This window comes from Equus asinus, chromosome 5 (genome assembly GCF_041296235.1).
Source record: "Equus asinus isolate D_3611 breed Donkey chromosome 5, EquAss-T2T_v2, whole genome shotgun sequence".
Classification (NCBI taxonomy): domain Eukaryota; kingdom Metazoa; phylum Chordata; class Mammalia; order Perissodactyla; family Equidae; genus Equus; species Equus asinus.
The window spans coordinates 35933978-35947414 of record NC_091794.1 but is presented as its reverse complement, the minus strand read 5'-3'; the positions used below and the strand labels follow the sequence as shown (position 1 = coordinate 35947414).

Genomic DNA, 13437 nt, shown 5'->3' with positions numbered 1-13437 from the left:
GGCAAGGAGATGGGGTCAAGAGGATGGGGTGGTCTCAGCTCACCATTGGCTGGGAAAGGACCTCTCTACCTCCTACTCCTTTGGATCAACTTTTTAGCCAGCATTAAGAGGTGAGGCCAGAGAGCAGCTGTGCATTCCATTTCCAGGTAAGTGTTCCCCAAACCATTCTCAGCTCCACAGTCCATTGGTAAGGCTAAATAGTTGAGAGAGAGAGAGAGGGAAAGAGGGAGAAAGAGAGGGGAAGCCAAGTGGCTTTTGCTTGCTTTACAATTAGACCACTGAGGGCAAGAAAGAGGCGGGTTTCAGGCAGTTGGTAAACTGAAAGCAAACTTCTTTATTGTACACAGTACAGAATATAACGCAGCTTGGCAGGATGCAAACGGCCCTGCGCAGGGGAAAGTATTTCAAATCAACTGGCAGGTTAAAGCCTTTCTGCACTGTAGACTGTCCACACTCTGGAAAAGAAGCAAAAACAAAACAAAAACAAACCAACGGAAAAACCAAAACCATTCGGGAGGTGCATGAGTCCAATGGGAATGCAACGGTGATGCCGCCATCCTATGCCCTGTGACAGCACAGGCCATGAAGTTACAGCAGGGGACCGGGAGCTCAGGCCACAGAGGATTATTTTCATACTTGCTAAGACAGCATAAATCCATCAAAAAAAAAAAAAAAAAACCAAAAAAACCCAAACCTGGATAAGTAAAGAAAGGAAAAACAAATCCTATACAGCATTTACAACAAATAAATCTCTAGCCAGCTGGGAGTAAAATATGCATCTATGTATAGACTATGTGTAGGTTAGAAAGCTATAAATACGGTTTGGAAAGAGTCCTTTGATTAGACTACAATGCTAATTAAGGCCCAAGCTATAGGTTCAATACCTTTGTGGGCTAATTAGCTCCAATAAAGGAAAACCTTATGTTCCCACAGCTATAAAATGCAGCCCTTATTCCTGTGAACCTCTTCACAAATGTGCTGCTGGTCATAAGGGGGACTGTTTGAGACTCGAGAGTCTCCATCAATAGAAACACAATTCTACCCTCCCCGAGTCAACACTGTCCTTTGCATATGAAGACCAGCACAGTCACTCTTAATATGCTAAGAGTCATGGGGAGCACAGAATTCCATCAACAGACCAGGCAGCAAAGTACTACCCCTTTCTAATAACTTTTCCTCTACTTTGAGCTCAACTTTCACATAGCTTTAGCTGGGCTGTTTAAAACTTTTCCAATATAATACAGCAATCAGAATAAACTTTCTTTTTAAAAGGTGGCAGGAAATTAAAATGCTAGCACTGTTTTACCTGTCAGTGTCACACGTAAGTCTCAAACCCTATTGAATCATATGCAGGGTTTCAAGTCCAAGAATTAAAGCAAAAGGAAAACAAAACAAACTGATGAAATGGAAATTGTCATTGGTCATGCCCAGGAAAGAAACCCTAGAGTTCCCACCAGGTGACCAGGTTTCGAATGGACGTGACATGTATTATGTACATATGCTTTCCAGAGAGGGCATGTTAGAGAACATGGGAACTATACACATAGAATCTAAGTGGTGTGTCCAGGCTTCCCTGCACACCTCAAAAATGTACAACTCAGGTGCAAATGTTCCATCAGGCTGTCTGGTGCAGAAAGCACAAAGCAGGCAGTAAAGTGGGCTTGTACACGGCCAAGGGAAGCCCCCAGCAAAGCCCCTTTCAAGCTGCAGCGTCTTCATAATTCGGCACCGCCCTGTCTGAAGGACGCAGTGCACAGTTACCAAAAGGTTTTGTTTTTTTTGCTTTAAATACCAAAACTACAAAAATCAGTTTATAAACTGTTTTTCCAAAACAACCACCAAAACAAAACAATCCCCCGAATCAAAGAAAAACAAAATACTGTCAAAAGTGTTAATCACCCTTCTCCTAAAATTAAAGCCATCCACACACAGCCATGTGACTGGGAAGAGAAAGGGGGCTTGTTCTACTTGGTGACCACATGGCCAGAAGGTTCCCAAGAGGAGCAATGGTTTATTATTCGAGAACCATGGAGAGGGTAACAGCTGTTCTGACTTTCCCCCCCTTCTTTCTAGACCAAGGGGAAACATTTCAGATTGAGCTGAAGAGCTCTCTGAATTTTAAGATATATTTTTAACTCTTCATGGTTTAAACCTCCCCAACTTAGCCTATCTACTGTTCTATGGGTTTGTGATTTCTTTGTCAATAAATTGTGCAAATCAGAGCCCTTCTATGTAAAGGCATTTAGTAGTCCATGATCGATGCAGATTGTCACATACTCCGTCCCAGTTTGTGGGTACTAACCTGAACAAGGTATTGCTTTGCATATATTGTCCGTGGGAAGGAGGCTCACATTTCAATCTCTTCCCAGAAACCTTGTCAGGATCACAGCTGAGACACCAGCCTTTTGGTGGTTTTCTGCCCCTCCCTGTTCCCACTCCCCAGCCAGGTATCTGTCTTTAAGGGTGCCAATCCAGAGACAGCTTGGGTTCTCCAGATAATACTCAAAGGGCAAGCTTTAGGAACAGCCAAAAACACAAACAAAACCACTGCCCTCATTTGCCTGAATGGGAACTGCTAGCTCTAGGGTTTGGCCGCTCAGCCACTCAGAAACCTAGTAAGCAAAGCCTTCAGCGTAGGGGAGGCTGCTGCAGCGATCCATGTCCAGGAGGTAAGCAGTGTTGTCTTCAAAGTGGGTCAGGGGCAGGGTATCCTCCTCGTTGAGGTGGCACTCGGACTCTGCTTTCAGGAACGGACGCTGGTTGTCAGGGAAGGCCATGGAGAAAAGGGCATCTGGGTCACAGACAAATTTGTAGACATATCGCTCCCCAGCCACCTGAGGGAGAAAACACATCTTAGAAGGCCCAGCTGGAACAGGGCATGGCGGGAACCGAGGGAAGTATAATGAGATATTGGTAAGTCACCAAGCTCTCAGGGAGCCAGGGACCAAAGGAGGCTTGTTAGTGACTGGTTGTCCACATCATTCAGATCTATTTTGATAAATCCTGGGGACCTGTTACCTGCCAAGCATTTTCTTGACACCATAGCTCAGCAGTTGAAAAAGAAGATATGTGAACTCGTATTAGATATGCTCTTTTAAAAGAAACCCTCACTGTCTTATCCTTACAGCTTAGAAAGAACAAGCTATGCTGAGGCTGGTGTTTGGCGTTACAAGAGGATATAAGGATTGAAAGGTACACTGCAGAAGTCAGACCATGATTTCAGTTACCTCCAACGTTTACAGTCTTCACAGCATGGCTTTGTTATTTTGAAGGGCTAAGAATTTGATCACAGAGCCTATGTGGAAATTTTAAGTTTGTTCCAAAGCCAGATAGAATGGAGTTTTGGCTTATCTGCAGTTTTAAATTACTCATTCTATGGTTTGGCTACACTGAAGGAACTGAGCGCTACCTTCATATGGATTATATGCATTATTATAATTAGAACCAAAAGGTCTTGATTATTCAAAGGCCTCAGGATGTAGTTGATGAGAAGTCTAGGTCAGTGGGAACCCATTCTCCGCTGTTTAGCATCAGTACAAGAGGACACACACTGAAAATTAAACCTGATAATCAGCTTCACTCAGGTAACATACAGGGGTAAGGGAAAGTGGCTAAAATTACCGATAAAATAAAGATTTTACACTCAAAAGTTCAAAATGTTGAGCTCAATGCTGCCCTTCAGTCATTCTGTTGCGATTCTAAAATCTGTTTTTAATTGCAGAAATATGGCTTTGCTTCCAAATCTTGGGTTTAAGAACTCTGTTGCTACAGCGGTAGGTTATAGAGGTAACAGTACAATTATCTCAATAGGTCTTAAAGCTTATTTTATGGTGATGCCTTCTATGCCCAGTCACCAGAAGACGGGTGTCTGCACCAACGTTCTTGGAACTCACACACTAGGAATCAGGAGCTGTGTGTATGAAACTGGATGATTAGCATCATCACCAAACAAGTCTTATGGGTGGGAGACGCGTACAATCAACCATTGCTATTTAATTTTTTCAAGCCACAGTTTTACATTAAACCTCTGGTTCCCCATCTCAAAAGTCAGTTCATGTATGTGTAGACGACACATCGCTCTATATGGTCTAGACAGGGTATTGTGGAAAGGATACTAGACCAGAAGCCAGGAGAGGATGGTTTCCAGTCCTCGTTCAGTCACTAACAAGTCTTAACCTCTAGGAACCTCAATTTCCCCTTTCAAAAATTGAGGGGACAGGACAACAGCTTTTCTAAGTCCCTCCCCACACTGGCATGCCATCATTCACCTTTTATTTAGTTCTCATTGACTCATGGGTCATATAATAACTATAACAATAATCTCTTACATTGGATAGCACACTTTTCTCTGGAACATTTTCACACATATTACCCTGTGAGATTAGAGCACAGATTATTATCTACATTTTTATGTAGAGGCTTTGGGAGGTTAAGCGACTTTTCTCAAAGCAGATAGCTAATAAATGGGAGTGTTAGGATCTGAGCCCCCCAAGCCTCATTCCTGTGCCTTCCTGTACTCTTTGCCTGTTTTATTCTCAGAAATAAAGTTCTCTTCTACCTCCTTAGAAAACCTAGGACCTAGTCATAGGGACAACTTGTTGCTATTCAAGCTACTGTGTGCTGGTTACCTTCCCTCAGATTGGATCTGGAGATGGAAACAGAAAAGGAATAACAGCTGTCCTTCCTGAATTTAGGATTCCATCTGATAATATTCACATTAAAGGGGGGCGCAGAGAGAGGGAGAGAGAGAGAGAGAGAGTGTGTGTGTGTATGAAGTTTGGGGGAAAATGGGAAGTGACTGCTAATGGATTCAGAATTTCTTTTTGGGGTGGTAAAATGTTCTAAAATTGATTGTGGCAATGGTTGCACAACTCTCTGAATATATTAAAAGCCACTGAATTGTACCTTTTTAAAAAAGAGGAGGTAGGCAGACTGACCACCCATCCTAGAGTATCTATTAACTCTGTGCCAAGCACTGAAGTCAAACCCTCAATTCTCCCCCAAAGGAGCTTCAACTCCCGTGGTAGATACAGACAAGTAACGGAGCAACCTAACAACACAGAAGGGCCGGGATAGAGATAAGCGCAGGTGCTGTTAGAAGAAGAAAAGGGACTCTGTAACTCAGCCTGAGGACTTCAGATTCTTGGAGTGAAAAGGTGATTACTGAGACAGAAAACAAGCAGGGGCTGGTCAGGTAATGCAGGCAGTAGGAATGTTCTAGTTTCTAAGTAGGATAGTAGTCTAAGAGGTGTTTTTTCATTCTATAGTATGCTTGATAACTTATACGAATGTGATACATAGTCTTAGGTAAACAAATACTATATTAATTAAGAGAAAGATGCTATGCTAGTGCAAGCAGTCAAGTACGAGTGAAGAAATGAGAGTCAGATGGTGCCCAGACGGGGAACTGCCTTAGAGCTTGTATGAAGCACTAAAAAGTCTGGATTTTATCCAGAAAACCATGAAAAACTGTTTAATGTTCTTTAAGGTGGTGAGAGGAATATGGGGTCACATTATCACCTGCCTATGAGAAAGATAAACTTGGCTTCAGTGTAGACAAATTCTCAGTAGCAATGACCCTATGGGTCTGCCAAGTGCATCTTGTCAGCTACCACCATGTAGACTGCCTAAATGTGTAAATGCTAGAATCTGGGTAACAGTACAGCATAAAATCTGGTGGCTAGGAAAGACCAGCCAAAGATTTGCCATTCCCATCTTCTGCCTATCCACAGGATTTTAAGGTTGTGGCCCTTTCACCACCTATCCACTAGGATTTTGTACTGGCTTCCTCAAAGAACACTACATCCTTTATTCTGCAACCTGCTGCCAGGTGATTCTGCTGCCATCTTACAAACCTTGGGTTTTTAACCCGAGTTCCAGTTTCTATAGGTTCTGACAGAGAAATAAGATTTTCTCACTCCTCTAACACTTTTGAGAGGATTAAACCAACAGATTTGGAAGTCTAGGTGTCTTAACAACTAAAGACTTCAATTAAACTCTAGTGGGAGCACAGACCTTCAAGTTGATTCCCTCACGTGTTCCTTTATGGACACAATAGTCAGCCTAAGTTTCTGAACATTTTTGTAATTAGAGGCAGTTTAAGTAAAGCAGGGGAGCCTAATCTTCCTCTTGTGCGTTCCGCACGCAACCTCTGGTTTTCGTGTACCCAAGAGCATTAAAAGTGCTTTTTATATCTCACTTGACTCTTGTCTTAAGATTGTTTTTCCAAGATTTTTTTCCTACCACACAATCACTTATGAGGCTAACGTTTTCTCCCGGCCATTATAAACAGTCTCATTACAGAAGCCCTTGACATTTTCTTTGAAAGTGCTCAGAACGGTCTAGTGTCTCTTGTCATTGCTCACCTTCTGCATGATGCCCTTCTCATAGTAATAGCGTAGAGAGCGGCTGAGCTTATCATAGTTCATGGCTGGCCGGTTCTTCTGGATGCCCCAACGCCGAGCAACCTAAAGAGACAGGAAAGCAGAGAGCAATGGAAACTCACTCTCTGGGCCCAGTGGTTTTCTCCCAATCCCAGGAGAGCCAGTTCTGAGACCTCACTGCTTTGGTCAATGATTCGTTTCCCTGACCTGGAAGCAAAAGCATTTAATTCCCTCAAGACCAAACATTCAACAAAGGTGATGATTCAGTCACAATCGCTAAAAGGTGAGACCTAGAGGTGGAAGAATCCTAGCACTTTAAGATTGCAGAGGGCTTGGCTAATGTCCCAGAGGAAGCAGGCTCTCTACTGTTTCTCCACATATGAATTATTGACCAATACCCATAGACCATTAACATGTTGCCATTAAGTGCTATGGTTTCTGTAGCAGTCAATAAGGAATAATTAGAATGGTCATTCCTGAAACATTAGAAACACACTAGTGAGTTGCTAATGGGCCAGCAGAGCAAAAGTTCAATTCTAATAAGATTGGAGAGGGGCTGGGAGATGTTTACTGATTGCAGCGCACGGAGTAAGGGGGAATCAGACCATCTCAGCCCGCTGCCATCCAATCCCTTGCTCCCAGCAGACTTGCAGAATGGACATTAAAACATGTAGCACCATTATCCACTTAATGAAAAATTAACAGGGCTTCCCAAACACTTCTGAAGTGCACTATATCCAACCCGGTCCACCTGAGGTGCAGGGATGAGGAGGTGTAACTGGAGCTTGGGGCAGAGAAGACTCACAGCAGGAAAACCTCCTGGTGGAGTTTACCCAGTTACCAGAACAGCCAAGCATTTCCTGTTCTCCAGTATCACATCCAAAACCCTACTTAGAAGGATGACTGTCAAGGTAGGAAGAAGCAGCCTGGAAATGTGAGTCTTCTCAGAGGTCTTCAAATGTATGTAACCCAGAGATCAGGTTTTGAACATTTTCAGTTTTGGAAGCTCTTTTAAAAAACAAAATAACTACATTCCTTTGATCTTTAAAAAACCAAATGTTAAACATGGAATGGGAAGGAGAGAGACTGCAAGTGGAAAAGTGGATCATAAAACAGTATTTCACTTAAAGTATTTCCTTAAAGTATTTGGGCAGAATGAAAGCAACATCTCCTGACTTCAGGATTCTAAAATGCCCTTTAATAAATACCAGAAATGATCTGATAAGTAAGGAAGAATGCATCTGTCCTAATTACATTAGAATAATTCAATAGCCACGATTCCACTCTGCCTTGCAAGAAACCGTGTGAAAGTTAAATTTCCCCTCGTTTGCTTCCTGCCCCTATGGCACACACGCCATCTCTGGCTCTCGTCCTTTCTCCATACGGCACCCATTCAATGCTATTTTTTAAAACAGCCAAAAAGGCAAAATAAACCAAAAACACATCTCCTGGTTGGAGAAGATAAACATTTTAAACCAACAGAAATAGTGGTAAGAAGGGAAACCTGCTAAAACCAATACATGTCCTTTGTCCTGCTCATAAGAAATGACGCTCTGAAACTATCCTTGAAGTGCTGTCAGCCACAAGTGAGGCAGAGAACATTAAAAGAAGCCCAGCCTCATCATTTTACTATATTCCAGAGGTGGGAAACAATTCTTGAATATTTTTAAACTTCAGCCGCGACCTCTCTTTGCTGTCACTTGCATATGAAATAGCTTACTGGAGAGAGAGGTTCTGTATATGCAGACTTCAAAGCAGCTCTGGGAGCCATAGTTACTGACTCATCCTCTTGGGCCAGGGCCCTGTGATTCAGTAGCCCTCATGAGGGCTGCTCCCTCCACAGCAATGCGTGCTGCGGCACAACTGCAGAGTCGCTGGGAATTAGGGCTGCCCCATTTCTAGGGTGAGGGGAGCAGGCAACGGCTTGTTACCAGCTCTTTCTTTCATCTTCCCCACTCGTTACTTTGATAGCACGCATCTTGAGGGTGGAGGCCGATGGAGTTAAAAAAATTCACATGTCTCTTCCTCCCTTTTCAAGAAGGAGCAGCCACAGCACCGGGAGTGGCTCTTCCTCGCAGCCCATCCTTTTAAACCTCCCCATGGCATCAGTTATCTGCCACATGTTCAACAAACAACCCTACCCCCCAAAATATTCATTAATGCAGATTCACAGTTAAAATGGTTCCAGATTAAAGCCGAGTCAGTCATAATTGAGAGGGTGCTAAGCTGGATGACTATCAAAAGACATTTGATTAGGGGCCTGCCAAAACGCAGTTCTAAAACCACAATTTCCATGCACAGTGTAATGGATATTATGGATAATTACCCAGAGTGCACTACTCAGCCACACAGCTGCCTACAATTACGTCCCAAACAGCTTCCTCCTCCGCTTCACCCTTCAAGCTCCCCCCTGACAACTTCTTACAGCTTTCTCGAGGAGTTGGTATCTTCCTGACATTAACCAGAGTAGAGCCGGCAAAGTTATACAAGGCGGAGAGTGGGAAAAAACCACCACAAATGCTGTGTGTCCTGAGGCCAAAGTGTACACATGGAACAGCATCAGTCCTGGGTTAAGAGAATGGAACATTCGGAGTTCATGGAATGCTTGGGGGTTTCAAGGTGGGGTGGAAAGAAGTACTTCCAGAAGAAACAAAGCTGTCCAATCGTCCGAGGGAAGCTCAAGGCCACCACAGGCCTCTCACATGACTTGGCTGCTTGGCATTTATAAGCATTCTGGATTAATATTAGTTTCTTTATTAAGTCAGAGAGCAGGGGCCCTCTGCCATCTGTTCATCATTTTCTTTACCACTGGTAGGAGAGCAGAAGATTCAATAACAGCTTTACAAAGGGTCATAACCAGGTTTACCTGCAGCTGTACGGCCTGTGCTTAGGCCCGAGGCAGTGGCAATCAAGTCATAAAAGCTCCTGTTTGTGAAATGAGATAAATCAATAAGGGCTGCCCACATGACAGATTTACTTTCAAAAAGCCTCAGTGAGTCTAGGTGACACGGCTTCCTCAAGCCTCACATAAACCAGGCCACGATATGAGGAAAAGAATGTGGGGTGAATGGCTCTCCAGTATGGCTGGAAGCCTAAAATATGGCTCCATTTCTATATGACTTAGCCAAAAAGAAACCCTTAGAAAAACACAGCAGTCCCAAACGCTGGCTTGGAAGGTAGACCAAGTCTTAACAGAAACGGTTTACAATATGAGATGTCGACACATTTCCATTTTCGTGAATGATACAAGATAGAGAACACCATATGTCTATCTTCTTTTATAACTGCCTTTAATGAAGTCTTTGTTATTCTCCTACCAGTAGGAGTCTTCAGAAGTTTCCAATCCATATATTCTCCTTTTCTCATCTCAACTTTTAGACCATTTTCTTCTTCCAAACCAAGTGCCAGATTGTTACTTCCTGCTGTTACCCTCCACACCAACTTAGCCCCTTGGTACGCTAAGGCGAGCCCTGGAGTTAATCCGCCAACATCTAAAACTGCAGTTCTTGCTCAAATGCCTTCCAAGAATATTGTTCCCATTTCAATTACACCCATCCCAAAGATACCTTTTGCTCTGCTGGCTTAGTATACAATGCCTAAGTACATGTAACCAAAAGAAGCACTTGTCAGATTTTAAGGGTAGTTACTTCTTTTCCATTTATAATCTCTCTAGATTCTAAATAAAATAAGAAATTAAAAATCAAGCCCTTTGGAATATGCCAAACTGAGAGTCTGATTTAATTTACTTTGTTATGTGATATTCAGGCAGGCGGTTCTAAGGCATGTCTTTTCCATGGAAGAAATGGTACTGGGTCTGTCTGTAGGTCTTTCTGTCAACAGTTCTGGGCAAACAGACAGTAACAATGTTTCTTTTTCTATTAAAAAAACAACACAAATTTGTGTCATCTTTCAATTATTGTGATGCCACACAACACAATTTAAGAAAATCTAAGCTCAGAAGATTCACCCATCTCTGATCATTTTATTTCTCTAGGTTGGAGCCATTTGAAATATGCAGCGAGGTACTTGCATCCTGTACTATATTACTAAGATGTCACACAATATGTTCATGTAGCCATAGATGACTCACATAGATATGACACAGATATGTCGTAAACGTAGGCATTGATGTAGATGTAGAGATAGGCTATGACGTACGAGGGCCAACACCAAAACAAGTTGGTACCCCTGAAACAACACTTGAAAAAGACTTTCTAAGAGGAAAACAGTCCCTATTTGGACATACGTCTTCATGGTCTCACTCCCCAGATTTTGCAGAAGTGTTACTAATACTTTTTAGGTATTCTCCAGTGGAGAACTCTGCCTGTCAAATTGTCTTCTTAAGAGGAAGGGCACTACCATGCCCAGTGCCCAGGCCAGAATCTGAATGAGAAGGAAGAGCATGTTTAACACGGTAAAAAGCCTCAGTGGAGAACTGACCAAGAACAAACATCATCACTATCATCATCAACAAATCAAAAATCACCGGAGTCCAGCATCCAGTGCTTACCTCCTCGGGTTCTATCAGCTTGAACTCCATGCCTCGGCCTGTCCAGGCAATGAAGTGGGCATTGGCCGGGTCATCAAGAAGGGTGACCAGGAACTGCCATAGCTGAAGGGAACCTCGCCTCTGGTAAGGGGGCCCCTCCCGATACATAGTGGGCTCTTGTTTGACTTTGCCTGTTTGGGACAAAGAAGCATATGCAATACTTTAGTCAAGTTTCTCAGGTGATTTGGGCAAAAAGGAGTCGTTAATGCCAATTTGGTGTTAATAAGACTGGCTGAGGTGCTCTGACATCTCCAACCCTCCAGCTTAGCAACAAATGGATAAAGCTACTTACCTTCCAGTCTCTCAGGAACAACACAAGTGTCGTCAAAGTACAACCGGGGATCTTTCTCATACGAAAAACCTGAAGGAGAATTGAAAAACAAAGACCATGTTGCTTAATAAATTCTATCTGTGTTCTACCGAAACTCTGGATTTAAAGACTAAAATAGGATTCTACCATTTCAAGTCCTAAGCCCCATTAATTGCTGTATCTATGCCAGAGTGAATTTTGGGGGACTTCAAAAGGACTTAGGCATTTGTGTTGTGCTGTAATCACCCAAGCCTCAGTCAGCACGGCATCAATTCCTGCCATTAGAGTCAAGACTGCAGGGAAGCACCGAGTGAGTCACCAGCAAGTTCCTTCACATCTTGCTTATGAGGTCTGCCTGGATCAGTGTCGCTGTGACTAAGCCTTTATATCTGAAAAGACGTCTCATCTATTTCAGTTGGCCTAGCTGGGTGGATTGGGTTGATCTGTACCGTCTCGCCATTTTCCTTTTAGCGAGTATTAATTTTAACCTCTCCTGTAACTTGTCCAGGCTGCCCACATACCCACTTCAATTATGACAGAGCCTGGAGGACAGAGAACGTTGTCAAAATGAGTAAAGACTTGGGCCTGTGGAGGATTGCAATGAACAGCAAGTTTAAAAGCAATCCGGAGGTATTACCATCACACACAGAGGAAGGAACCTGAAGAGACTTTTTAGCAATAAAAAAAACTTATGCATTGCATAGATAACAAAACAGAGCTCAAGAAACAGAAACTGACTGGTCCAACAATACACCTAAGTGGAAATGAAAAGAAGGTAGGGGAAAAAGTGAAAGAGGTCAAGAAGAAGGAAGGATGGCCTGGCACTCTCAATCCATAAACCCTTGATATGCATTCAGTGCTGACCACCAGGTCACCAGGCACCCTGACCAGATCAGCAGTTCCAATCAAAGCCAGTTAATACACTGGCTTGTGGGGGCCACGTCCTTCCCTGTGGTCTAGCCTGTTTCAGGGGTATGTGTATGTGCATTCCAGGGTGCTCTCTTCTACCAGCCCATCTGGTAAACGATGCTGCCTGGGCTCGGTTCTCTGTCCATTCATCTGGCCGTGTATGTGTGCTGGGGATGCAGTGGGGACTGGCAGGGGGAGCTGCTCTGCAGAGAAGGGCGATCATTAGATTTTGAGAGGGATTTGCTATGACTTGAAAAATCCATAGGTAAAGGCGCCAAGAAATAATCTGTTCTTTCTTTCTTCACAATCAGCCCAGAGGAAGTTCTTCTTGGCAGGACCAGCACCATGTTTAAAAGGCCTGAGACTGGGGAAAACACACTGCCCAAGTTGAAGGAAACTATGATTATTTTGAGGTTTGCATTATTCATTTTTGTTTCCTCAGCCCCAAGCACTATTTCTCTGTTTGCTTAACTACATCAAAGGAAGCATATTTTATTGGCATTTATTTATTATTTAATCTAATAAATATTTATGCCAAGCACCTAAGTGCTACAAGGGTGTAGGTAACGAGAAGATACAGACTTGATGCTTGCTTTCATGGAGCTTGCATCCCAACTGGTGGAGACAGACAAAAAAGTAGGAAAAAAAATAAATGAGACCTGGTATAGTGTGGAACATTAAACAGTGTGGGCCCCAGAGCCAGACTGATGGACCTGGATTAGCTGTGTTACCTTGAATGAGTTAATTAATCTCTCTGTGCTCCAGTTTCCTCATCTGAAGACTGGGGAAGAAAATAATTCCTACCTTATAAGGTGGTTGTGAGAATTTAATGACTTAATATATATTCTGTTCCATTGATCTATTTATCTTTACACCAGAGTGCCAAGAACAGTTCCTAGTATGTAAGTGTGCAATAAACGATAAACAAAAAAGATAGTAATTGCACATTGTGCTAAGTACTACTAAGAAATTAATTGGATAATGCGAGAGCTTTATGTTATATACTCTCTGTCATGGATTCTAAATTGCTTGAGTATAAGGACCATGTCCTGAATATGAATATTTTAGCACCCGGTACATTATAAGTGGCCAAGCAATATTTGAATAAATGTGAGAGAGTCCACAGTCTCCACTAAAAAAAGATTTAAGAATACAATGCTAACTTTTAAGTCAGGATTCAGTGAATCCTGTGATAAATTTATTTTCCAATTTTCTACTGGGAAACTGTTTGACTTTTGTGACAAATTGTTATACTTTATATTATCAACAAGAGTTACATAATCCAT

At 42.7% G+C, this 13437-nt stretch overlaps 1 protein-coding gene across 4 annotated transcripts in view; it reads right to left on the bottom strand.

Moving 5' to 3' along the window:
• Positions 1–314: 314 nt before the first annotated feature.
• ETV5 (ETS variant transcription factor 5) overlaps positions 315–13437 on the bottom strand; it is a 56276-nt gene continuing 43153 nt past the window's right edge. For all 4 annotated transcript variants that reach the window (XM_044771254.2, XM_014846126.3, XM_014846127.3 and 1 more), the window contains 4 exons: positions 11225–11293; positions 10894–11063; positions 6366–6467; positions 315–2834 (listed from right to left, as the gene is read on the bottom strand). In XM_044771254.2, the coding sequence (XP_044627189.1) occupies positions 2613–2834; positions 6366–6467; positions 10894–11063; positions 11225–11293 (563 nt within the window). In that variant the 3' untranslated portion in view covers positions 315–2612. The remainder of the gene's footprint in view (positions 2835–6365; positions 6468–10893; positions 11064–11224; positions 11294–13437) is intronic.